Genomic DNA, 27,735 nt, shown 5'->3' with positions numbered 1-27,735 from the left:
GTAGCTCTGGTTTTTTCCTTGCCAAAGACAGACAAGCACTGAGCCTGGCCCCACGTCCAGGCACCAGGACCTCCAATCCAATGGTGTCTTCTTCCTCCCAGTCACACTGTTCACTTTGCTCTACAGCAGCAAGGGCTAAACTAGGAGAGGCCAAAAGCCCAGGCAAGTCCTGGTTGGGCAAGCAATTGCGAGCGAAACTGAGGACAATCCTGACTGAGATGGGTCTTTCATAAGTCCCCCAAGAGCCAGGTGAGGCATCATCAACATCAGCCTCTCCTGCCACCACCGCTTCCCTGATTCATGCACTTCAAGCTTCAGCCAGCAGCACGCATCCTTGGGGTTAGGAGCCAGCATCTCAGGTCGGCAGCCATGGTTTCTCTGGAGAAAGACCCGTCAGAGGCTCATTCAGAGCCTTAACCCTGAGCCTCTGCCACCTACCCACCGTGTTGAAGATGTTATTGCTTGGAAGGGACTACAACAGTGAGCTGAACTCCTTGGACAACGGACCTCAGTCACCCTCAGAGAGCAGCAGTAGCATTACTTCAGAGAATGTCCATCCTGCTGGAGAAGCTGGACTATCGTAAGTGGCCGCACCGCCCTTCCAGGCCTGAGGTCAAGCACTGCTGTTTTTGCAACTCTGGACTATGTCTTCCTTCATCTATCTCCTTAACACGCTTATTCCATTAACACGATATGCGTGGATAAAAGATGAAACCTTCAGAATCTAAGGAGGTCAATCCCTGTGGCTCTGGCTACTAGCCCTGTTTCCCAGTTTTTACGAAGAACCCAGCTAGAGCAGCCACCCTCAACATGAGCAGCTTGTCTCCAGAAACAGTTTCCTATCTCAGGCTGTCTGCCCTTTCCTTCCTCCCTTTCTTTCTTCCACAGTCTCTGGCTGCCTTCTTCTCCTCACACATCTGCCATTATTCTCTCTGCCTCTTCTCCCCAACCCCCCATGCCATCCATCCAGAAAACAAAAGGTGCTAACCCCACGTCTCCACCTTTACTGCCCCAAACTCAGACACATGGAACTCTTCTCTCTTTTTTTTAAATTAAATTAAATTTAATTTAATTTTAAGCTCCAGGATACATGTACAGGACATGCGGGTTTGTTACATAGGTAAACGTGTGTCATAGTGGTTTTGCTGCACCTATCAACCCATCACCTAGGTATTAAGCCCCATATACCTTAGCTATTTATCCTGATGCTCTCCCTTCCCCTGCCCCCCATCCCCAACCAGCCCCACTGTTTGTCTACTTCTCCTCCCTGTGTCCATGTGTTCTCATTGTTCAGCTCCCACTTACAAGTGAGAACATGCAGTGTTTGGTTTTCTGTTCCTTTGTTAGTTTGCGGAGTATACTGGCTTCCAGCTCCATCCATGTCCCTGCAAAGGACATGATTTCGACAGAACTCTTCTTCTAGGACTTACTGTCAATCACACTGCTATCTGGTAATCATCAGATCGGTAACAACTGTGGGCACAAAGAGATTATCAATGACAATCCCCAGTGTTGATAAGGATATCAGGAAATGCCCTCTCTCATCTTTTGGGAAGAATTAAATTGGTATCTTTCTAGATGGCAATGTTACAGGTCAAATCGTAAAATGTCATTTGTGTAAAACATACAAATATTTATTTGGCAAATGCTGTCTGAAAGTATACAACTCGTGCACACACACAAAACTGACAGCAGTGGTTGCCTCTGGGGAAGAGAATTTGGAGGCTGAGAGAAAAGAGATTTATATTTGTTTCATAAGGATTTGGATTATTGTGTTTTATCTTTTGAATTTTGTACTGTAAGTATTGCAATCTAGTTCTTTAAAGTATAATGAAATATAAATAAATATACCCTTTGATTAATAATACCCCTCTAGGAATTTTTTCTAATGAAATAATAGCACAAGAGTGCATAATTTTTATCAAAGCACTTGTTATAATGTAACCACTCAATGGGTTCACCTTGCCCTCTGCCTAGACAGAGACGATTTATCAAGACAGGGGAATTGCAATGGAGAAAGAGTAATTCATGCAGAATCTGCTGTGCAAGAGACCGGAGGTTTGTTTTTTTTTTTTTTTAGACGGAGCCTTGCTCTGTCGCCCAGGCTGGAGTGCAGTGACGCGATCTCACCTCACTGCAAGCTCGAGACCGGAGTTTTATTATCACTCAAATCGGTCTCCCTGAGCATTCGGTAATTAGAGTTTTTAAAGATAATTTGGTGGGTAGGAGCTTGGGAAGTGGGGAGTGCTGATTGATCAGGTTGGAGATGGAATCACAGGGGCTCGAAGTGAGTTTTTCTTGCTGTTTTCTGTTCTTGGGCGGGATGGCAGAACTGGTTGAGCCAGATGACCGGTCTGGGTGGTTTCAGATGGTCCATCAGAGTGCAGGGTCTGCAAAGTAACTCAAGCACTGATCTTAGATTTTACAATGTGATGTTATCCCCAAGAACAATTTGGGGAGGTTTAGACTCCTGGAGCCAGAGGCTGCATGACCCCTAAACTGTAATTTCCAATCTTATAGCTAATTTGTTAGTCCTGCAAAGGCAGAATGGTCCCCAGGCAAGAAGGGGATCTTTTTGGGAAAGGGGTGATATCAATAGTCAAACCATGAAATGAATTCCTTCCCAAAGTTAGTTCAGCCTATGTCCAGGAATAAACAAGGACATCTTAAAGGTTAGAAGCAAGATGGAGTTGGTTAGGTCTGATTTCTTTCGCTGTCTTAATTTCCTCAGTTATAATTTTGCAAAGGCAGTTTCAATAATATTGAAAACTTGGAAACATTAAGAGAAAGGTTAACATATGAAACAAACATACAGTAGAATATGATACAGTCATTACAAGTGATGGAGGAAATGTATGGACATGGAAAGTGTGTAGCACATTTATTCATACAGAAAATTAGTTGAGGATCCAGCATGTATAGCGGTTCTCTTTATGTAAAATTCGGTGCATTTAGAGCAAATAAAGATGCCCAGAGGAGGGCTAATTATAATGTGTGGTTATTTTCCATTGGTGGGATTTTGGAATTTCCTTTTATAATAGCAATTGTATAGTTTTCGAGAAAAAATATAAACCCAATTTTTTAAGTCTCAGGGGAGCTTGCAACATCTATTTATGCTTCAAGGTCCAGATGGGTAAATGCTGTCAGCTAAGGCACAGTGGTTCCTCCGAAACCTTGTCTCACCTTTCCCACAATATCTGATTCAAATAGGGGCAAGACATTGATGCTGTCATGGGAAAGAAGTGAGAGACAAAGGAAAAAAGAGCAAAGGGTGGGAAATGGGACATCTTTTGGAGAAATTACTACTTAAGAATTGACAAATTACAGTTATCAAGAAATAAAAGTTATCTCTTGGAAGTAAAGGGACAATGGGTGCCCACGCTCCCCATCCTTAGGTGAATAGACTGCCCTAACAGAAGTTAGGTCAATAGACTTCACTCAATAGACTGAAGTCACAGAAGTCCCCAACAGTCCACCTGTTCTCTCAACCCAACCCTCTCTCAGGTCAGCATTGAAATGCAAAGACCTGGTTGGTTACAGCTTCTTCCTAGTCCCTTGCCATGACTCCCTAATGGATAAGACAAAGAGGTGTGAGCACTGTCTCTGCTGGACTCACTTGGGCAGTTGGTTTTGGCTCTCCTGGCCACCTGCAGACAATTTAAGTGTGGCAAAAGGGCATTCTCTGTCTTAGCCTGAGACTTCATCTGTATCTCCCAATGGCATCTTCAAGGTACCCTTTTGTTCTTGGGTGGAGGGGGCACTTCTACTTGCTTAAACCAGCCCATGCTTGCCTTTTTCCTATCATCCCAATTCTTCTTCCTCTTGAAGGATGCGCTTTCTAACAAATGAGCACCATGAAGGCCAAACCAAAGGTGGCAGTGAGGATGATGATGATGATGAGACAATGATATGACAATGATGATGCTCACATCTGTGAAGCACTTCATGATTCCATGATTCATCATGTTGTTACCTCTTTTGAGTCTTACAGCTTCCCTGGGACATAGGCAAAACTAGAATTTTCTCCCTTTTTTGGCAGTGAAACAGGATCAAAGCAGCTAAGGGCTTCCCAAAGTAGTAACCAAACACAGTAGGTTAGCGGCAGAGCTGGAACTCAGAATTAAGTGCTCCTATCTCTGGGTTCAATGCTTACGCATGTACTTTTTATTTAAGTTCCTTTTTGATTCTGTTTTCATGATCCTGTTCCCACCTTTCCTACCCAATCCACATCAGGATTGGAGCTGCCTGGGCAGGAGCTGCCAGCACAGGTGTGAAGAATATTTAGAACCCTAGGCCCTAGCACCCTGCTGGGACCATCATAAGTACTCTACATGCACAGTAACAATTGTTATTAAATTATTAAATTTTACCCAGTGCATAATGTCGATATATAGCAATTCATATATATATAATATATATATATATATATCACCATGCTCATCTGACTCTACTTTGCCACAATTCTCCCCACAGTCCTCCCCACTCCCTAGCATCACATGCAGCTCATTTCATATATATATATAGAGAGAGAGAGAGAGAGAGAGAGAGAGAGCGCACAAGCAATTCATATTCACAATGAATATTGGTTGAACAAATGGATGAAGGAGTAAACTAAAACCAGTAAATATCCCATATATGGTAGATTTTTGTTTCTAGTGAGTGAGTTAATAAATAACCTGATGTCTCACTGTAGACTGAGGCAACTATTACTAATTTTTCCATTGTCTATCTAACTGCTAGACATGTATTAGGTCACAATAAATGTTATTTGAGAGAATAACTCATCAAAGAAATCACTGGATGAATTAATGAACCAACCAGTACTAGAGTGTTATCCAGAATGGTAGCAATTTTTATTTCCTTTAGAGCCTAGTGTGTATTAAAGATTTGTTGAGTCACTTGAACTAGCACCATCCCCAGATCAGATGTTCCAGGACAGACCCCTAGAACTGAGAGTTGTCTCCAAGTCCACCTCATCAGGTTTTGCCCCTCTTCCTATCAGGCGCTCTGGAGATGCCAGAAGGAGGCTGAGTTTCTGGCCATGCTTCCCTTCCACTAACGGTACCCTCTGTCTCCCTACTCTCCCCACCACAGGATGATGCAAACTTTGATCCACTTGTTGAAATGCAACATTGGCACAGGGCTCCTGGGGCTTCCCCTGGCCATAAAGAATGCCGGCTTGTTGGTAAGAGGCATATGTGGGATGGGAACTAGGTTTGCTCATTTGCGGAAGGGGGTGATAGGTCCCGAAGGCCTTCACACTGTTATCAATGGGCAATTTGGGGGTACCCTCTGCAATTGAAAATGTGCCTGTTGGCCTCAATCCCCTGGAGCCAACCTGGGTCCAACCTGAGCATCCCTGGAGGGGGCACACCATTACTCTTAAAGACTCACCATGCTCATCTGACTCTACTTTGCCACAATTCTCCCCACAGTCCTCCCCACTCCCTAGGATCACATGTAGCTCATTTCGTCATTTGCATTAACAGCCCAATCCCTGCAGGCATTTGAGTGTGTGACTCCTGTTCCAAACTACTTGAGGGCGCATGAGAAAGTGTCTTGGACATGAAGATAGACGCCTCCATCAATCCCACCAATCCACTCTCCCCACACCAGCCTACCTCTTTCTCCTTTCCTGTGCTGTTCCTGCCCCCTCGTTTCTGTCTTTTTAAAGTGCCTCCTCTCTAAAACTTTACTCTTTCTTATGATCACTAATGCCATCCTCGCTTTGTATTTTTCTACCATTTATATCTACCTTACCTGGGATTCTTAAAGCACTTATGAAGATAAGTTATTTATTTATTTATTTATTTATTTATTTATTTATTTATTTATTGAGACAGAGTCTTGCTCTGTCTCCCAGGCTGGAGTGCAGTGGCACAATCTTGGCTCACTGCAACCTCCGCCTCCCGGGTTCAAGCGATTCTCCTGCCTCAGCCTCTCGAGTAGCTGGGATTACAGTTGTGAGCCACCACGCCCAGCTAATTTTTGTATTCTTTGTAGAGAGGTTTTCATCATGTTGGCCAGGCAGGTCTCAAACTCCTGACCTCAGGTGATTGGCCCATCTCGGCCTCGCAAGGTGCTGGGGTGACAGGTATGAGCCACCTCGTCCGGTCGACATATTTATTTTTTAATAGACTCGCCTTCCTCATTTAATTGAAAGCTCTGTGGGCAAAAACTGTCTGATTTCCCTTTGCACCTCCCCACGGTAGCCTCTGTAGGGACTGGCACACAGCAAGTTTCCATTAACATCTACTGAATGGAATAGATACCAAATATATAATTCCATTTCATTGGAGTGAATCTTTTCTTATCTCCAGGCCTGGTAAGTGGCTCCCATGTCTAAAGAAGGTGAGACCCTTGCTTCCTCTGTCATGACTTCTGATCTTCAGTGGTTCCAACCCAGAGACTGGACTCTCCCCTTTGGAATCCTCTGGATTCTAGAGCTTCTACAAAAAAACATGGTCTTCAGCCAAACTATCTTTGCCAGGGTGGTATTTGCTTTTAAGACAATGCTTTTATTCTTTGATATTTGCTTCCTCAGAGTCATTAGATGATTTCTTTACCTTTCATCTCCCACCAGAACCTCTGGCCATGATTCATTTGAGAAATATTTATTGAGCACCTATCTACCCTGTGCATTTGTAGCCCCTGGGAATATAGAAGCAAACAAGACATGAGAGTCTCTGCTGCATGAAGCCTGCATTCCAGTGGAGTCTAGTGGTGCTCTTGATCCCTCATTTATGTCTTTGTGATAGGTCACATCTATAAAGACACAAGTGTTCAGAACAAAGGATGTGAGAGGGTCCCCGTTTATACCCTTCTGATCACCTCTGGAAGATATAATTAGTAATCAGCCCCACTTTTTAAAAGGAATTTGACAAATTAGACACACTACAGTAGTGATCCCCAACTTGGGATCATTTTGCACCAGCCCCTGCTACCCTAGCCAAAGACCTTTACAATCTCTACAGACATTTTTGGTTGCCACAATCTGGGGGAAGAGTCTCTGACACCTAGTGGGTAGAGGCTCAGGAAAGCTGCTAAACATCCTATAATGCAAAAGACAGCTCCTGATAACAAATAATTATCTGCCCCAAAATGTCAATAGGGCACCTGTTGATAAACTCTGTACTAGAGGAAGAGAACTGAGTCATAAGAACACCTTGGCCCTCAATCATCTTGGAGGAAGTGAGGGCCAGGGTGTGTCAGACAAAATAAATTTACCACGAGGGACTCTAAACTGGTAGAACTCAAGGAAAATGAGAAAATGCATGGGCTATGTGGGAAGGTAATGAGCTCTCTGTCACTGGAAGTATCCTAGCAGAAGTTGGGCAGCCACTCTACAGGGATGCTAAGAAGAGCATTCAAATTCTAGCATCTGGGAGCATGAGGACATTCAGGCTGGGTCTGTCACCCCAAAGACAGTTTTATTATGCAACAGGCCCCAGCACACAGACTGTGAGAGGGCCAGGGAATGGGAGTGATCATTTCTGGCTCACTTCCCCCTCTCTCCTCTCCCCTCCAGGTCGGTCCTGTCAGCCTTCTGGCCATCGGGGTCCTCACCGTGCACTGCATGGTCATCCTGTTGAACTGTGCTCAACACCTCAGCCAGAGGTCAGAGGCCTGCTTCTCTCTCATTCCAGCACTGGGGCCCCTCTGAGGGTGTGTTGCGTTTCTTTTGACCACTGACCCAATTAATTCGGCCACTGCTCCAGGCCACCTTCCTACCACTCTGGATTCTATAAAGGCAAGGAGAGCATGACAGAGAGTCCCAATTAGAGACTCTAGGCACAGATCTAACGCTGCTGCTAACAAGCTGGATGACTGTCAAATTCCTGCATCCCCCTGAGCCCAGATCTCCTTAACTGAAAGCATCGAAAGTGATAAAAGATGCAAAAGCACTATATAAATTACTCTATTGATTTGAGACAGAGACTTTCTTCTCTTCCTTTTAGCTTCCCCATCCCCAACCTTCTCCCACTCCAATACCCACACCTTGTCAGGGTAATTTGTTCCATGCAATGTTAGTAAAAGTAAAAAGCATACTTACTGAAAAGAAGCATTCACAATGATTTCAGTCATTATCAAAGCATACTTATAATAATCAATGTTTATGTATTTGAAACTTTAATGCAAAAACAATTTCAGAAAGAAAAGACAAATGCAGTAAAAACAAAGAATGCAGAGATCCACAGCGTTCAGCTACTCCCAAGGCATGCAAAACCAAATAGGTCCTCGTAAATGTGAAGAAAGGTCTCAAAAGTCAAAGTAGGGATGGTAAACAAAACTCTCCATAAAGCCTAATTATCATAACCCAAATAGGTGTACCTGGAGTACATATCAGTCACACCTAACTCTCAGAGCACTTTCCTGCTCACAAAACGCTTTTAAGAGCATTTACTCATTCCGTAGTTAAATGTATTGTGCAATTACACTGCGGTTATCATGCCAAGAGCCTTGCAAGCCTTGTTTACTCCGCACAGTAAGTCTATGATAGGCACTATTTTTATTCCCATTTTACAGATGAGTAAACTGAAGTTTAAATGCCTTGCCCAGGGTCGTATAGCTGGGAAGTGGCAGAGCCAGTATTCAAAGACCTACTGTGACTCCACTGTTCACCATTTTGCAAATCTTCTCTTCCCTCAAGCCTTCTGGGATCATTATATCACCAGATAAGCTTCTGACATCAGGCCATTTCTGAAAGCCTTTCTCTGATTTTTTTTTTTCTCTGATGACTTGTCTTTTATTTTTTCTAATATAGAGGTTGCAGAGTGATGGCCTGAGAGTTGGCTATGGCCTTCAGTTATGTTTTGGGGGACTTCACAGTTCTATTTTTTAGTCAATGTTTAAACTCTGGAGATTTCGGCCGGGTGCAGCGGCTCACACCTATAATCCCAGCACTTCGGGAGGCCGAGGCAGGCAGACCACCTGAGGTCAGGAGTTCGAGACCAGCCTGACCAACATACAGAAACCCCATCTCTACTAAAAATACAAAATTAGCCAGGCGTGGTGGCGCATGCCTGTAATCCCAGCTACTCGGGAGGCTGAGGCAGGAGAATCGCTTGAACCCGGGAGGCGGAGGTTTTGGTGAGCCGAGATCGCGCCATTGCACTCCAGCCTGGGCAACAAGAGTGAAAACTCTGTCTCAAAAAAAAAAAAAAAAAATTCACATTCACAAAACGTGAATTGGAGATTTCACATTCACATTCACAAAACAAAAAAATCTCTGCCTTCTTAATCAGTTAGACAACCGACTGCTTCTGAGCCTTCATTTTTTAGATGTGCTTCTAGAGGCAAGTCCTGAGCAATCCCTTTTACAATGGGATGTGTTATTCTGGTTTGCCACAGTCTCCAATGCTCCCTACTGTCTCTTATACTCAGCCCCTGTCACCCACCAGATCACCAGTACCTGTCTGATCCCATAGCTTCTGAATTTGCAACCCTCAGATTCATATCCTTGCCAGTTCTATGCAAGGTGACCTCATTTGTATTGAAAATGCCTATCACAGTGAGCAGTAACAAAAATGCCATGTTCCAGCACATCTCTATATCCGTCTCTCACTGTCTCTTCCCCCAAAATCCAGACTGCATGTGAAGAAAACTGGGGCCCAGAGATCTCAAGAGACTGGCTCTACATGTCTGGCTACCTGAGGGTCATGTTGGGATTTAAACTCTGGTATCTGAAGAAGGCTGGAGCCCTTCCTCTCTCCCACTTGTTCCCCTCAGTCCTGCAATTTATGCCGTGCTTCCAGGATCTGGGCAACCTGCTGCTGTTTCCACTTGCTCCAGCCAAAGGTGTTTCTGCAGCAGGGCCTGCTCCACCCTTAAAAGGGTTGAGAAAGAGGGACATGGGAAGAGGAATAGGCTGGAACTTGGGCATCACATCCTACAGGGGGCTGGGCAGGATCCCGAGTATCACCTTTGTGACGGGTCTGGCCCAGGCCAGGATCTCAAGTGTTCTGACACCATCAGCAATGGGAAGGAGGGAATCACTGGCCTGGCCACACCCACACCACCTCTTCCCCTCCCTCCTCCTCTCCCCCTCCATATCCCCTTTCCTGCTTTGCAGATCTACGTCAATGCACAGCTACCGCTTACTCAAGAAGAATAAATCCAATGATAGTCAGTTAAATATTTGTGCTTAAAGGGATAATTGCAAAAAAGGAAAAAAAGGCAAACTCCTGAAAGTTGTTAAAGTATAAAGTAGATCACTGTGAGAAAATTGACAGAAGGCTTCATGCTCACACACAAATACATAAAAATCCCTCACTTTGGGAGAAAACTGTACCTTTACCAAAAATGTTTTAAATTATGCATTGTTTGTTCTTTCCCCCTAGACTGCAAAAGACTTTTGTGAACTATGGAGAGGCCACGATGTACGGCCTTGAAACCTGCCCGAACACCTGGCTGAGGGCCCATGCAGTGTGGGGAAGGTAGTAGTCACAGAGGTCGTAGTAGTAACAACAGAAATCATCATATCACTTTTCTTTATTTCTACTTACACAGGTTTTAAATGAATATGCTCTTATTGTAAACTATCAAACAATAGAGAGAATCACCTCAATAACCCCATCCCCCATCTCACTCTGTACCCATAAGGTAATCATTGAAATCTAGTTAGTAAATATTCCTTTAGACTTTTTTTCTCTTCATGTACATCAATATATGTGTGTGAATGGAAGTACATAATTTGCTTTCTATTTTCTTGTACATTACTTAGGATAATTTCTGAAAATTTGATTTTTCATCTAACAGTATATCCCTATTTTTTCATGTTGGAACATATAAATGAACCTCATTTTGGGGGGGGGAGGGACAGAGTTTCACTCTTGTTGCTCAGGCTGGAGTGCAATGGCGCGACCTCAGCTCACTGCAACCTCCACCTCCTGGGTTCAAGCAGTTCTCCTTCCTCAGCCTCCTGAGTAGCTGGGATTACAGGCGCCCACCACCACACCCGGCTAATTTTTGTGTTTTTAGTAGAGACAGGGTTTCACCATGTTGGCCAGGCTGGTCCTGAACTCCTGACCTGAGATGACCCGCCTGCCTCAGCCTCCCTAAGTGCTGGGATTATAGGTGTGAACCACCTCGCCCAGCCTACCTCATTATTTTTTAAGGCTCACAGTGTTCCCTAGTGTGGATGTATATCCATTTCATTTGCTTATTCCCCTAAGGTGAACGTTCAGGTTGTTCCCTGCCTTGATAAAAAGTTAACGGTGTACAAAATGGTTTTCTATGTCTTAGCTCCTCTGTTCCTCTCAACAGCCTTGTGAGGTAGGCAGGGTGGGTTTTTATTGTCCTGGAAATATAGGCTTATAAAGATAAAATAACATATCCAAAGGCATGGACATTGATATGGGTGGAGCAGAGATTTGACCAAGAACGTAACATTGGAGCCTTCCCCCAGCAAAGTCCCTCAGGAGGTAGTGAGTCAAATTGTGGCTGCTAAGATTCCTTTGCAGCTCCTCTCTCGGGATTCTCAGTAGGTCATTGATCTCCTGATCAGGAGCCACTCTAATGATTAGATGAGGTCATGAGAAAGAGTTAGAAACATTTAAAAAATATTTAAAGTAATAATTTGTCATCTTTAATTTACTAAGAGATACCTGAGGAGCTTGATTAAAAACTGCCCATTCCTTGGCTGTGTGTGGTGGCTCACGCCTGTAATCCCAGCACTTTGGGAGGCTGAGGCGGGTGGATCACCTGAGGTCAGGAGTTTGAGACCAGCCTGACCAACATGGCGAAACCCTGTCTCTACTAAAAATATGAAAATTAGCCAGGCTTGGTGGTGGGTGCCTGTAATCCCAGCTACTCAGGAGACTGAGGCAGGAGAATCACTTGAACCCAGGAGGCAGAGGTTGCAGTGAGTCGAGATCGCACCATTGCACTCCAGCCTGGGTGACAGAGTGAGACTCCATCTCAAAACAAACAAACAAACAAACAAACAAACAAACAAAAACTGCCCATTCCATGGAGGCAATGGTCATTAATGGATGCTCAAGCTGTTAGAGGAATGGTCACTGGGAAGCTTTATAAAGGGAGAATGCACTGATGCTACCTGACCCCATGTACTCATCTTAGCATCTCATATTTATATACATGACAGCTAGCTATGTGTGTCTCATAATAGCCCACAGTAGGGAGTACGGAGTAGTACCACCTCTGATATTTCAAAAATAAATTTGAAACCTCCATTTATTCAAGCCACTAGATCTAATATCCATTTATAGGAAGCATGGGGGATAGAGGAACAAGATAAATAGCATCATGAGGAAGTCACCAACCAAATAGAAAAAATAGGATATACTACAGGACAAATGATCTGGTATCTTCAGCAGCAAACAAAAAATTAAAAGTTGCAAGGAAAAAATAAACAGGGCAAGAGGAATATAGCAGTTTAAAAAACTTAAGAAACTTAACAAAATACAATGTGTAGACTTGTTTGGAAACCAACTGTAAGACAGATATTTTTGAGAGAATTGGAGAAATCTGAATATGGACTGAATATTAGATGGTATAAAGAAATTATTGGCCAAGCACAATGGCTCATGCCTGTAATCCCAACACCTTGAGAGGTCAAGGTGGGAGGATCTCTTGAGACCAGGTGTCAAGACAGCCTAGGCAAAATGTTGGGACCCCATCTCCACAAAAATTTTTTTAAATAGCCAGGCCTGGTAGCACACACCTGTGGATCCAGCTACTCAGGAGGCTGAGGTGGGAGGATCACTTGAGCCCAGGAGGTTGAGGCTGCAGTGAGCCATGACTGCACCACTACACTCTAGCCTGGGAAACAGAGTGAGAATCTGTCTCAAAAAAAAAAAAAGAAATTATTGTTAATTTTGTAAGAGATGATGATGGTATGATGATTATACTTTTTAAAGTTATTATCTATTACAGCTACATACTGAATTATTATTATTATTATTTTTTTTTTTGAGACAGAGTCTGGAGTGCAGTGGCGTGATCTCGGCTCACTGCAAGCTCCACCTCCCGGGTTCATGCCATTCTCCTGCCTCAGCCTCCTGAGTAGCTGGGACTACAGGCGCCCGCCACCATGCCCGGCTAATTTTTTGTATTTTTAGTAGAGATGGGTTTCACCGTGTTAGCCCGGATGGTCTCGGTCTCCTGACCTCGTGATCCGCCCGCCTCGGCCTTGCAAAGTTGTGGGATTACAGGCGTGAGCCGCTGCGCCCGGCACATACTGAATTATTTACAGGTGAAATAACTTGGGGTCTCTGGTTTGCTACAAATACACCGACAAATTCAGTATGTGTGTGATGGGGCTGAAGAGATAGAGAACAAGTGGCAAAAAGTTCATTGTTGAAGCTGGGATGAGCACATGTGAATTCATGAAATTATTCTCGTTAAATTCTCGTTATATTCATTAAATTATTCATTGCTTTTGTATATGTTTGAAAATCTTCCTAAGATAGACAGAAAAAGATATTATTCTGAAGTCACATGTGACACTGCCAAGATTCTGACTCAATAGGATGATATGAGAACCAGGAGCCTGTATTTTTAACATAGGCCTCAACCAACAAATTGGTTGATACTACAAGCCAATTTTGAAAAGCCGTTATCTAAACATTATAATCTAAGTAAAGGAACATATTTTTGTTCTTTTAGAAAAATGCATCTCCAAATTTGGAGTAATTTAAGAACGCAAAAGAATAATGGCAATAACAGAGTATAAGATATTAAATTTAGAAATAATTAACATGTGTCTGTTGTGATGCCAAAAAAAGAGGAGAAAACAATATATCTCTCTTAAAAACCAGCTAATAAATTTAGAAGAAATGATACATAGACTTAGAAAGCCACCACCTTGCAACCACCAATGATTCAAGCAAGGAACATCAGTGAATGGTAAAACCATTGGTTTGAGGAACAGGATAATCATGCCATCTCAAAGTTTTACCCCACAGATTACAAAGGGAAAATGTACATTTCCAATAGGAGATCTGGCAGTCACCAACAAAGCAAAACAACAGGATATCATGTGCCTCCCAATATGATGAAATAGAGGTGCAAAACTATCACCTCTGTAGTATTCTTGCTAAAAGTGCTCCCCTGAATTTAATCACGAGGAAGCAATCATACAAGCCCGCAATGTGGGGCATTCTATAAGACAATTGGCCTATACTCTTCAAACAAAGCCAATGTGATGAAAACACACTGAGACTCTGTCTCAAAAAATAAAATAAAATAAAATAATTCAGTATGTAGCTCTAACAGATAATAACTTTAAAAAGTATAATCATCATACCATCATCATCTCTTACAAAATTAACAATAATTTCTTTTTTTTTTTTGAGGCAGATTCTCACTCTGTTTCCCAGGCTAGAGTGTAGTGGTACGATCATGGCTCACTGCAGCCTCAACCTCCTGGGCTCAAGTGATTCTCCCACTTGGCTAGAGATGTAGCCAAATGCAATATACAAACCTTCATTAGATCCTGAATTAAAAAATAAAATAACTACAAAAGGTACTTTGGAGAGAATTGGTGTAATACTAACTCATTTTTATGTAAGAGACTTGAGCATCTGCAGATTTTGAATTTGTAAGGGGTCCTGGATACCAATGAATGAGTGTATTTAAAATAGAAACTGTATATATGTATAAAATAGAAACTGCATATATGTATATATATGAAGATATTGAAGTTGATTTTCTGGCTATTACAGTCTTAAGAATTTAGGGTTTAAGTGTTAGGATACCTGCAATTGACTTTTTCTTTTTTTTTTTTTTTTTTTTTGAGATGGAATTTGGCTCTGTCACCCAGGCTGGAGTGCAGTGGCAACATCTCAGCTCACTGCAACCCCCACCTTCAGGGTTCAAGCAATTCTCCTGCCCAAGCCTCCCAAGTAGCTGGGATTTACAGGTGCCTGCCACCACACCTGGCTAATTTTTGTATTTTTAGTAGAGACGGGGTTTCACCATGTTGGTCAGGTTGGTCTTGAACTCCTGACCTCAATGATCCACCTGCCTTGGCCTTCCAAAGTGACCTGCAATTGACTTTCAAATGATTCTGAAAAAAATTGTGTGTGTATGTGTGTGTGTGTGCATGTGGTGTGTGTGTGTGTATAGACGAATGAATATATATATATATATATGTAATGCAATTTGGGGCCAAAAATTAACAACTGGTATATTTAGTTAAAGGGTACGTGGATGTTAATTATACTGTCCTTTCAACTTTTTGGCTTAAAAATTTTTCAAAATAAAAGAAAGTAGGGAAAAATTTAAAAATAATAACAAAAATAATTGTTTCAAATAGTAAACATTCTTAAGAAATAATTTTAGCTTTTGTTTCCTCCGTCTGCCTCTTCCTTTCCTTCCCAGGTACACTGTCAGCTTCTTATTAGTCATCACCCAGCTGGGCTTCTGCAATGTTTATTTTATGTTTATGGCAGACAATTTACAACAGGTAAAGAGGCCTCTTCTGGGCAGAGTGGGAGAAAAGCAGACCTCCTGCTGCTGAGGCTACATTAGCAAAAATATTGTGTTAGGGTCATGGGCGGAGAGAACTTCATTTCTACTCTTAGATCAGACCACGCTTAGGAGCTCTCTCAGTCCTGGGAATCACATTTTGAAAGGATAGATGAGCTAAAGTAACTTCTGAAGAGTTTAACCAGGGTAGAAAGAGAGGCCTGCAATCATGTCCAATCAGAAATCAATGATAATTGTTAGCCTGAAAAACACTGGTGACATTTACTTTGAGCATCTCAAGGTTGTCATGTAGAAGATGTCTAACTATACAAGGCCAACAAGCTGCCACCTTCCCCTCATTGCATTCCTATCAGACATTACAAATCAACTACAGCCTTCTTTCTTGGCTTTGTGGATTAGAGGGAGCATCCTTGTTTTTGCGCACCCAAACAGCCAGAAAGAACTGTGACAAGTATTGTAGATGGAATATTCAAGCAGATGGATACTGACCAATATTTAGAGCTTCCCAGGTTTTAGGGCTATCTAAATTTGAAGAGGATATTCTTGTGTGATGAATTCTCTTTCTCTGGATGTATGAAAGAAACTCATTTTGTGGAGAAGAAAAGGTTTGAGTAGATAACAACCTCAAAGCCTTGAGATTTTATGATTCTAAGGGTTTCTGGTTGTCAGAATCATGGGCCCGACAGGGTTGCCCAATTTGGCAAATAATAATATACGACACCCAGTTACGATCGAATTTCAGATAAGTAGTGATTTTGTTTTACTATGAGCGTGTCTTATGCAATATTTGGGGCATATTTATACTAAAAAGTTACATTAATTACCTGAAATTCAAATGTAATTGGTGTCCTGTGTTTTACGTAGCAACCACACTGCCTGTCATTGTGCTTTATGTCAGATGGTGGAAGAAGCCCACGTGACCTCCAACATCTGCCAGCCCAGGGAGATTCTGACGCTGACCCCCATCCTGGACATTCGTTTCTACATGCTGATAATCCTGCCCTTCCTGATCCTGTTGGTGTTTATCCAGAACCTCAAGGTGCTGTCCATCTTCTCGACATTGGCCAACATCACCACCCTGGGGAGCATGGCTCTGATCTTTGAGTATATCATGCAGGTCTGTGCCATAGGGAAGAAAGGATCAGGGTCCTGGGTCTCTGAAACACCTGGGGAGGAGGGTTTGTTATCATGATGGGCAGGTGAAGCTGAGGAAGGTGATCCTCTGCTCTGAGCAGCCCCTGCCAACATGACATCTAGGAACACTTCTGTCCCACAAGTTGTAAAAGCTAAGTATTATCATCATCATTGTCATCAACATCCTCATCATCATCATCATCGTCACATTGGATAATAATGAGTCATTCAACAAATAATTACTGAATACCTTCTGCAATCCTGGCATTGTGCAAGGGGCCAGGGACTCAGTGGTCAGCAAAAATAAATAGGGTGCCTGCTCTCATGGAAGTTGCATTTACTTGGAGAGATAAACATCAATCAAATCACCAAAAAAATTGTAAAAGTGGTAGATGGACAAAAGAAATACAGATGATAAAGGAATTTTATTTACTTGGTGCCAAATTATTTACATACATTAACTTATTGAACCTTCGCAATGCAATTTGGAAGTAAAGCTGGCACTCTGTATCCATGATTTCCACATCCATGGATCTGAACAATCACAAATGGAAACTATTGGGAGAAAAAAACACTAAAAATATACAACAATAAAAAATCATACAAGTTAAGAAACAATTAGGTCTAACAACTATTGGCCAGGCACAGTGGCTCACACCTGTAATCCCAGCACTTGAGGAGGCTGAGGTGGGAGGATTGCTTAAGCCCAGGAGTTCAAGACCAGCTGGACAACATAGCAAAATCCTGCCTCTACAAAAAATTTAAAAATTAGTGGGGCATGATGGCTTGCACCTGTAGTCCTAGCTACTTGGGAAGGGGAGGTGGATGGATCACCTGAGCCCTGAGGTCAAGGCTACAGTAAGCTATGATCACACCACTGCATTCCAGCCTGGGTGACAGAGCAAGACCGTCTCAAAAAAACATAAGCATGGGTTATATGCAAATATTATACCATTTTATATCAAGGACTTGAGCATTTGCAGATTTGGTATCCACGGGAGGTCCTGGAACATTAGTTCTCCCATGGAGACCAAGGAACAACTATAGTATCTTTATCCGCAATTTACAGACAAGGAAATTGATAAAGTAATTCTTTCATGAATTTCAGACTGCCTCCCATGTCCATGCTCCATTATCACAGACCACGAAATCCCACCATTATACTTTCATTTTCTTGAGTGAAAGTCTCTGGAGTTGTATTCATTTCGTATTGCTGCTGTGATAGATTACCACAAATCTAGTGGCTTGAAAAAACACAAATTTATTTTCCAGTGCTTGAGTCTCGCTAGGTTGAACTTAATGTGCGGCAGAGCAGCATTCCTTTCTGGATTCCAGGGGAGAATCTGTTCTCTTGTCTTCTCCAGCTTTGTAGAGGCTGCCTGTGTGCCTTGGCTCAGGCCCCCTTCCATCTGCAAAGCTAGCAGCCTCAAGCCAAGTCTTTCTTATGCTGCCTTCCCTCTGATCTTCCCCTTCTGATTCCCTCTTCCACTTTTAAGGATGCTTGTCCCACCCGAATAATCCAGGATCGTCTCCTTGTTTTAGGGTCAGCTGATTGGAAACCTTAATCCCATCTAAAAACTTAATTCTCCCTCGCCATGTAACATAACATACTCTCATCTTTTGGGGATCAGGATGTGAACATCTTTGGGGAACCATTATTCTACCCACCATAGAAATCTATTAACATAATCATTCCCCCTAGATTCATGAGAGCTGCTATACTAACTAGTGGACTGCACAGCCCTGAAAGAAGTGTGGGAGAGACATTAAGGGTTAGAGGGCTGGGAAACAGGAGACCTGAATTCTTATCTGCGCTGTGCCACTAACTTGCATAGTGACCTTGGGCAATTCCCCTCTCCTCTGTGTTCCACTTTCTCCACATGTAGAGATGAGCGGGCTCCCAGTAGCCAAAGGGTGGGATAATCCAAGTGTCCAAGTAAGTGATGAAAGGATGAACACGATTTGGTGTCTATATATAGAGTGGAATATTATTCAGCCTTAAAAAGTGAGGAGACACTGACACATACCACAATGTGGATGAACCTTGAGGACACTAAAGCTAAATGAAATAAGCCAGGCACAGAAACGATACATATGATAGGATTCCACTTACATGAGGTACCTAGAATAGTCCAATTCATAGAGACAGATAGTAGAGCAGGGGTTGCCAGGAGGCTGGGTAGTGGGGCATTATTATTTGATAGATAAAGAGTTTCCATTTGGGGCGATGAAAATGTTCTGGAGATGGATAGGGGTGATGGATACACAACAATGTGAATGTTCTTCATATTACTGAACTGTGCACTTAAAATAGTTAAAATGGTAAAATGTTATGTGTATTTTAGCACAATATAAATGAATAAATAATCATATTTAAAAGATTAGAAGGCTGACTGAGGTCTAGGTATCTTCTGATTTTCTCTGTTGAGGTCAGGTGTGACCCAGCTTTCTACCAGGCAAAGATTTGGGATGACTTCGACACCATAACAACACCAATGTGCTTCTCCCACTTTCTTTTAGGGGATTCCATATCCCAGCAACCTACCCTTGATGGCAAACTGGAAGACCTTCTTGCTGTTCTTTGGTACAGCCATCTTCACATTTGAAGGCGTCGGTATGGTAAGATTGATGGGGTTCACGCGAATGGTCCCTAGCGCTCTCTACAGTGGCCAACTGTAGTTGCAGATGTCTGAATAAATAGTATTTATGAAAAGGTGCAGACTCTGATCTTCTCCTGGTGAAGGGAAAGTCTGTACCCACATACAGGGTCCCTACTGCTCTAATATACCACGCTAAGCGTTGAAGACTGAGAATTTACTAATCAACCAAGACTAAGTAGGGCATTCCTGACAATAGAAAGCGTGAGAGAAAATGAAAGGAGTGTGGCCATGTGGAGAGGCCCCTTTCTGATACTGGGCCCACCTGGGGAAGGACATCTGTGCTTGTACGGGAACCCTCTCCTTCACAATGGGCCACATCTCTTTCTACCTTTTCTTTCCCAACTTTTTTTTTCCCCTCCAGGTTCTGCCTCTCAAAAACCAGATGAAGCATCCACAGCAGTTTTCTTTTGTTCTGTACTTGGGGATGTCCATTGTCATCATCCTCTATATCTTACTGGGGACACTGGGCTACATGAAGTTTGGGTCAGACACCCAGGCCAGCATCACCCTCAACTTGCCCAATTGCTGGTATGTCCTGCCCACCTCAGGTGAGATAGGGAGAGACACGGGATCTGTTCTGGTTGTCATAGCAGAGAGCACAGCAAAGCTGAGCCATGAAGCTGGTAACCCATCACTGGAAGTGACATATGTCTCTCCTGCTCACACTGCATCAGTCAAAGCAAGCCACATGGCCGCACCTCACCCCAAGGGGGCAGGGAAGTGCAAATCTGCCATGTGCCTGGAAGTATTTGGTGAACAGCACAAATAACTGCTGTGCTACCTGATGCAGTGACGGTGGGGATTAATTGGATTAATACATAGATAATGCTTAGAAAAGTGCTTAGCACGTGGTAAGCATTCATGAGCGTTAGCTATTATCATTGTTATGCATCCCCACAGCCTTCATTTTTCCAAGGTGAGTAGGATGATGGTGCATTTATTTCCCACAAATCCAGAGCTGTAGAATGAGAAAAATGTAACCATCCCCACCCACCTTGCTGTGTTATGATAATGACTAGATGAGAAAATAAATGTGAGTTTCTTTGAAGTTGTGCCTTATTTTACTCAAGATATCATCCTAATATGCTGTTCTTGTTCTGGGCAATTTGGGCTGTCACTAGCTGCCTTGGACAGGGCACTTTCCTTCCTGGGACCTCAGCTAGAAAACATGGGTGTTGAGCTCCATCAGGACTTCACACCTGCTGGTGTGAACCTCACTAGTCATCAGGTTCTCCAGGAAAGCCTTAAACAAATATCCCTTCCCAATAAGAAAAAGACCAACAAGCCAATGACAAATGGGCAAAGGGCAGAACAGGTATTTCACAGGCAAATAAAAAAAAATGGCCAGATGGCCAGATAAAGAGATGCTCAGAAAGATACTAGAAGGCCAGGGGCAGTGGCTTATGCCTGTAATCCCAGCTCTTTGGGAGGCTGAGGCAGGTGGATCACCTGAGGTCAGGAGTTCGAGACCAGCCTGGCCAACATGGCAAAACCCCATCTCTGCTAAAAAATATCAAAATTAGCTGGGCATGGTGGCGTGAGCCTGTAATCCCAGCTGCTCAGGAGGCTGAGGCAGGAGAATTGCTTGAGCCTGTGAGGCGGAGGTTGCAGTGAGCCAAGATCGCGCCATTGCATTCCAGCCTAGGTGACAAAAGCGAGACTCAGTCTCAAAAAAAAGAAAGAAAGATAATAGAAATGTGAGTTAAAAAAATAAATACAAGGGCAAAGATGCATGCATCGACACACTGTTTAGGCAAGGACATGGTAAAGCAGGTCTTTTTATACACTAGGACAGCAAATGGGCAATATGTCAACAGCTATCAAAATTTTAAATCATGTAGACTTTTACCCAGCATTTTAACTTCTAAGTTTGTATATTATATGTGCATTAATATATGTACAAGGATAGTCTGTGCAGTATTGTTTACTTGGGAAAAGTCTAAGCACAATCTAAATATTCATTAATTGGTGACTGATTTTTAAAATTATTGCATATCCAAGCAATTGGCATATCAACCAGCTATTAAATAGAAGAGCCAGATCTATGTGTACTGGCAGGGAACAATCTTCAAGACATACTGGGTGAGACGGCCAAGCGTGGTGGCTCACGCCTATAATGCCGGCACTTTGGGAGGCCAAGGAGGGCGGATCACCTGAGGTTGGGAGTTCGCGACCAGCCAGACCAACATAGAGAAACCCCGTCTCTACTAAAAATATAAAATTAGCTGGACATGGTGGCGCATGCCTGTAATCCCAGCTACTCGGGAGGCTGAGGCAAGAGAATTGCTTGAATCCGGGAGGCGGAAGTTGTGGTGAGCTGAGATCGTACCATTGCATCGCTTCTCGGCCTTTTGGCTAAGATCAAGTGAGATCATACCATTGCACTCCAGCCTGGGCAATAAAAGCGAAACTGCGTCTCAAAAAAAAAAAAAAAAAAAAAAGAAAAAGAAAAAGAAAAAGAAAAGAAATATTGGGTAAACAAAAGAGGAGTCTACATGTGTATATGCATATGTGTATGCATGTGCGTGTGTGGATGTGCATGTATGTTCCTACATTCTGTATGAGCATGTACAAACACCAATCATTTCTAGAAGGGCCACAAGAAAACTCTGAATGGTTGCCTATGGAAAGGGAAACTAGAAGCTAGGAATCAAGGGTGGGAGGAATGCTTTTCACTGTATGACTTTTGTACCATGAATTTTACTCTATGCATATATTGTCTCTTTTGTTTGCTTGAGACGGAGTCTCACTCTGTTGCCCAGGCTGGATTGAGTGCAGTGGTGTGATTTTGGCTCACTGCAACCTCCACCTCCTGGGTTCAAGCAATTCTCCTGTCTCAGCCTCCCAAGTAGCTGGGACTACAGGTGCATGCCACCATGCCCAGCTAATTTTTGTATTTTTAGTAGAGACGAGATTTCACCATATTGGTCAGGCTGGTGTCGAACTCCTGACCTCAGGTGATCCACTCGCCTCAGCCTCTCAAACTGCTGGGATTACAGGCGTGAGCCACCATGCCCGGCTATTGTCTTTTAAAAAATTAAAAAAGAATAGGCATAGATTCCTGAGCTGCAGGCCTACTGACTCAGAATCTTCAGCAATATGCACTTTTAATAAGCTTCCCGGATGGCCCTGATGTCCAATCTGGCCTGAGTCATCTAACATTAGCCAGTTCTATAATTCAGTGACAAGTACAGATTGAGTAACCCGTATCCAAAATGCTTGGGACCAGAAGTGTTTTGGATTTTGAAGCATTTCAGATTTGGGATTTTTGGATTAGGGATACTCAACCCATACCAACTTCTGAGCAGTAAGTGAGTCCTCAATGGCCCTTCCGGGGAGCCACATCACCTTTCACATCCTATTCATGTGTCTGCAGGTTGTACCAGTCGGTCAAGCTGATGTACTCTATCGGCATCTTCTTCACCTATGCCCTCCAGTTCCACGTCCCAGCTGAGATCGTCATCCCGTTTGCCATCTCCCAAGTGTCAGAGAGCTGGGCACTGTTTGTAGACCTGTCTGTCCGCTCAGCCTTGGTCTGTCTAACCTGTGAGTAGCATAAAAGGGCACTCTTTACCCAAAGCTATGACAGGGAGCCACGCTGGCGCCCACCCCACCATCAATGGATCTGCCACTTGCCTTCTTTGTGACCTAGGGTGAGATATTTCACCTCCCTGGACCTCGATTTTTCCACGTGAAAAAAAAAGGGCTTGACAGAATTACCACACAGTAAATGTTATAGTCGTCTCTACTGCCTACACATAGAAAATAGATGCTGGCTGGTTTGTAGAAGAAGTATCATTCATTCAATCCTATATGTCAGGCACCGTACTGACATTATCTAATACTGATGATAGCCTAACAATGTATTACCATTAGAGGGAACTGTGGCCCAGATAAATTAAGTAACACACCTGAGTCATACACACTAAGTGACAAAGCTGGGATTTGAACACAGATTGTGTAGCATCTGTTTTTCATGGTGCCATATTTCTTCTTATCATAAATTATGAACAAGTCCTGTATCATAAAGTGAGATTTAACTTTTGGGAAAAATCTCAGTGGGACTGATTTGTCAGTCTTGGAGATTATTTATTTGTTTATTTATTTGAGACAGAGTCTCGCTCTGTCGCCCAGGCTGGAGTGCAGTGGTGCTATCTCGGCTCACTGCAACCTCTGCCTCCCAGGTTCAAGAGATTCTCCTGCCTCAGCCTCCTGAGTAGCTGGGATTACAGGCACCTGCCACCATGCCCGGCTAATTTTTGTATTTTTAGTAGAGTCGGGCTTTCATCATGTTTGCCAGCTGGTCTCGAAATCCTGATCTCAAGTGATCTGCCTGCCTCAGCCTCCCAAAGTGCTGGGATTACAGATGTGAACCATGCACCCAGCCAGAGATCATTTTTTGGCTGTACTCTTCTCTCCTCCCTCCCTTCCTTTCTTCCTGTTCCTTTCAATTCATTCATTCACTCACTCATGAGCACTGTTGTAGTGTTTGGGAAACCTCATGAACAGGGCTGGGGAATTCTTTCTTTGGAACATGTCTAGACGGAGGATCACAAACGATGACCCATGAGGAATGAGCAAAACAACAAGGGATGTTTTGCCTGGAGAAGCAAAGTCTCAGGAAATTTCCACAATTATCCTTAAACACCTGTGGGATTATTGTAAAAGTGAAGGGAGAAATTTAGTCTTCAAGGCTCCAGGAGTCAGAATTTAAAGTCATTGAAGGAATCAAGTCTCCGTACAGGGTCAGGAGAAACTATGCAATGTTTGGAGCTGTGCAGCAGAACATACTATCAGATAATAAGCTTTAAATGGCAGGCGTTCTATGAGCAGAAACAGCAAAAACCTACTTGGTTTGAGGCGTTAGAGTTCCCAGTCTGTGCTGAGACATCACGAAGCTGTAAATAGTATTGTTTGCGATCATTCCTACTAGGAAGGGTGTAAGTTGACAAGAAAGACTGAGGAGCCTCTGAGTATCAGGGAATGCATGACTAGAGACAGTTGACCTTATAATGACATGTCCTGCTTTTGATATATGCTGAAAGTCCCATTCTTCGTCCATTATTCATCCATCAATTCTATTACCCTTTATTCATTCAACAATCATTTGTTGAGCACCTACTACATGCCTGGCATTGTGCTAGACACAAAGGATACAATGATGAATAATGAAGAAGATGTAGCTTCTGCCTTCACAGAACCTACAGTTGAGTGGCAAATATATGCAAGGAAATAATTACAGTGCATTGCAATGATTGTTAAGATGGGACATGATGATGCACCATATGATGGTTAAGATCGTAAGTAGAAGACACACTCTACACATAAGAGGGTCCTATAACTCAGCCTGGCCAAGCCAGGGAGTCCTCTCCAGTGGAGTGACACTTCAGTGAAGACCTAAATAAGTAGCAAATAGATGGAGGAGTGAAGAATGTACCACGGGAAGGGAACAGACTATGCACAGACCTGAGGCAAGTATTGCCTATGGCCCCTTTGGAGAAGTGGAGAGTGCTGAGAGATGAGGTCAGAGCTCTGTCAGGGCCAAGTCCTAAGGGTCATTGTGCTGAGGAGTTTGGGCCATGCAGAGCCATGGAAAGGCACTGAGCAGAGGACTGGCATGACCAGAACGGAGCGTAAGGCCTTCCTCCATTCCACCTTGAATTATAGCTTTTCTTGCATGTATCTTCTCTGCCTCCTCGTTGTGAGCTTTCCTGGAAGACTGATGCTGAGTTTTCTCTGTAAGCGGCTTATTAAACACTGGATGAAGGAAAGCTGTGGACAGGGACCTCCCATCGAAGGAGAATGCACTCCTAGCCATGAGAGTCTATGAGTCTCTCTTATGCTTGGACTGGATGTGTCAGAGCAATTTCAGAAAGAGGTGATTTTTTTAAAGATCCAGCAAGCTTGTATGGATGATTTCCAGAACAGGCTTTCTCTATTTTGTTCATAGGAAAATCATATGATTGGAATATTTTAAGTAATGGATATCCAAAGTACACTGATTTGATCTTTACTAATTATATAAACATATTGAATTATCACATGTACCCCCAAACTACGTACATATAGTATACATCAATGTAATAATTGTTTTAAAATAATAAATTTGCATAAAATTAAATCATATAAATATATATTTACTCATTCAAACATTATTGAAATTGGACTCCCTTGGAAAATCTGTGATACTATATGCTCATCATGTGTGTAAGAGATGGAATTTTAGGAGTGTGAAGAGAAGAGAAGGATGGGGGTTGGATAGCTTAATGCTGTCTTTGTGTTTATGGCTTGCTTCATTACTAAGATCCTATTAAGAATAGAAAAATAAGTGGTTGACATTCGGACGGCAGCAGAAGCATCTCCCATTTTTTAATCCATCCTTGCTTCTAGACAAAGGCTATATTATATAGATACTACAAACGTTGGTTCTGAGCCTGGGCAAGAGTCAAGCACTTATTGAGCATCTACTGTGTACCAAGTTCTTTCTTACACATGACAGGCAGCATAGTAGAGTGAAAAGGACCTTAGACGGGGCATCCCAGTGGATTCTCATCTCAGCTCTGTGTGACCTTGAACAAGTCCTGTTCCTTCCAGAGCTCTAGATTTCCCCATCTCTACAGTGGGGAGGTTATTAACAGGTAAGTGGTAGAAGAGCCCTTCCAATAAAGATTATATGTAAAAAAAAAATCCAGTAGATAAAATATAAAAGGAGAGCATCTATATTACTAGTTAAGACAGGGGTGGGAGTTGCCTGACCTCCCCAAGCCTGCAGTAGGCTCCCTCCCACCTCTCCAAAGCGGTCTCTCAGGTGTCTGTGAAATTCTAGGGCTCCAAAGCAATGGCTTGTTTCTGAGCACATTCAGTGATTCTAAATATCTCCTTTCATTGCAGGTGTCTCAGCCATCCTCATCCCCCGCCTGGACTTGGTCATCTCCCTGGTGGGCTCCGTGAGCAGCAGCGCCCTGGCTCTCATCATCCCAGCCCTCCTGGAGATCGTCATCTTTTACTCTGAGGACATGAGCTGTGTCACCATTGCCAAGGACATCATGATTAGCATTGTGGGCCTTTTAGGGTGTATATTTGGGACATACCAAGCCCTCTATGAGTTGCCCCAACCCATCAGCCATTCCATGGCCAACTCCACCGGTGTCCATGCATAATTATCTGTTTTTATTCTAATAGCTCTCCCTTCCTCCCATCCCCAGTTTGACTTCCATGTGGATGTTATATACCTTCATCAAATCCCAACATCTCTGTATTAATTAGTGGCGTCTTTATCTTTCCAAGAGAAATGCAGATGAGAAAAGTTAGCACTGATGTCTCTCAGGCTACACCTTTTTTGGTTTTATATTTTTTGGATGGCCTTTTGTACCTCAACCAAAACTAGATTCAACTATTCATATTATCAGCCTCATTTTATGGAAAAGGGATGCCACTTACCCCAATAGCCCTTGAAACAGAGACCAAGCATAAATACAAAAGTAACTGTTTTCTCTACACTGCAGTAGCTGCCCTTAAAGCATCAGATTTAGAAAAGTGTATGTTGGGCGAAGGGAGTTTTCTATTTAGATATTCTAAGTAGAAGAGTCATAGACAGAACAAAAACAGAACTCAGCAGTAATTTTGTCCAACCACTGGCTCCGCCACTGATTTCCTACTGGCCCTCAGGCAAGTTCCTCCCCATCTCTCAGTCTATGAAGTGAACAGTTGGACTAACTGATTATTAAGGACTCTGTCAACTCTGATATTCTGAAAGTGAATAAAAGAAATTAACTTATCCACCAACCACAAAAACTGGCCATGCTAGTGTTGGTGAGGAGGTGGAGTAACTGAAACTCCATACCCTGCTATGTGGATAGAAAGTAGTACAATCAGTTTGATAAACATCTTGTAGTTTCTTTAAAACTTAAACATATACCTACCATATGATCCAACTATTCCACTCCAGAAAAAAGAAATATATATCCATAAAAAGACTTGTACAAAAATATTCATGGTAACTTTACTTATAAAAGCAAAGAAGTTGGAAATACTCTAAATGTCTATAAACAAGAGAATGGATAAACAAATTGTGATGTAGCCATACAATGGAATATTCCTCAGCAAGGAACAGAAACAAACTGTTGAAATACACAATAAAATGTATGAATCTTAAAATAAATATGCTGAATGACAAAATCCAGACCAAAAAAAGAATACAAACTGGATGATTCTATTTATATAAAAGCCTGGAAAATGAAAACTAATCTGTAGTGACAGAGAACAGCTCAGAGGTTGGTGCAAGATGAGATGGGTGAGAGGGAGGTATTACAAAGGAGCAAGAGGAAATTTTTGGAAGGGATGGATAACATGTTCACTGTCTTGATTGTGAAGATGGTTTCACAAGAGGGTACATATGTCAAAACTTATCAATTGGATACTTCAAATATGTGGCATTTATTATATGTCAATTATACCTCAATAAAGCTGTTAAAAATAGAATATGAAA

General features: G+C 42.7%; 1 protein-coding gene across 2 annotated transcripts; it reads left to right on the top strand.

Annotated features, from left to right (window-relative positions):
• On the top strand, nt 1-27,735 carry SLC36A3 (solute carrier family 36 member 3). 2 transcript variants are annotated; one of them, XM_001167827.5, is made up of 10 exons: nt 1-580; nt 5,095-5,185; nt 7,529-7,617; nt 10,341-10,436; nt 15,346-15,430; nt 16,352-16,570; nt 19,108-19,206; nt 19,609-19,775; nt 22,624-22,793; nt 26,139-27,735. In XM_001167827.5, exons 1-10 carry the CDS (start codon nt 453-455, stop codon nt 26,405-26,407), a joined length of 1,413 nt encoding a protein of 470 aa, XP_001167827.1. In that variant the 5' UTR covers nt 1-452; the 3' UTR covers nt 26,408-27,735. The 2 variants fall into 2 exon arrangements, with proteins under 2 accessions (XP_001167827.1, XP_054540692.1); XM_054684717.2 differs by having other exon boundaries at nt 15,307-15,430.

This window comes from Pan troglodytes, chromosome 4, assembly GCF_028858775.2.
Source record: "Pan troglodytes isolate AG18354 chromosome 4, NHGRI_mPanTro3-v2.0_pri, whole genome shotgun sequence".
NCBI lineage: Eukaryota > Metazoa > Chordata > Mammalia > Primates > Hominidae > Pan > Pan troglodytes.
The sequence above is the reverse complement of the archived record's forward strand: the minus strand, read 5'-3'. Positions and strand labels throughout refer to the sequence as shown.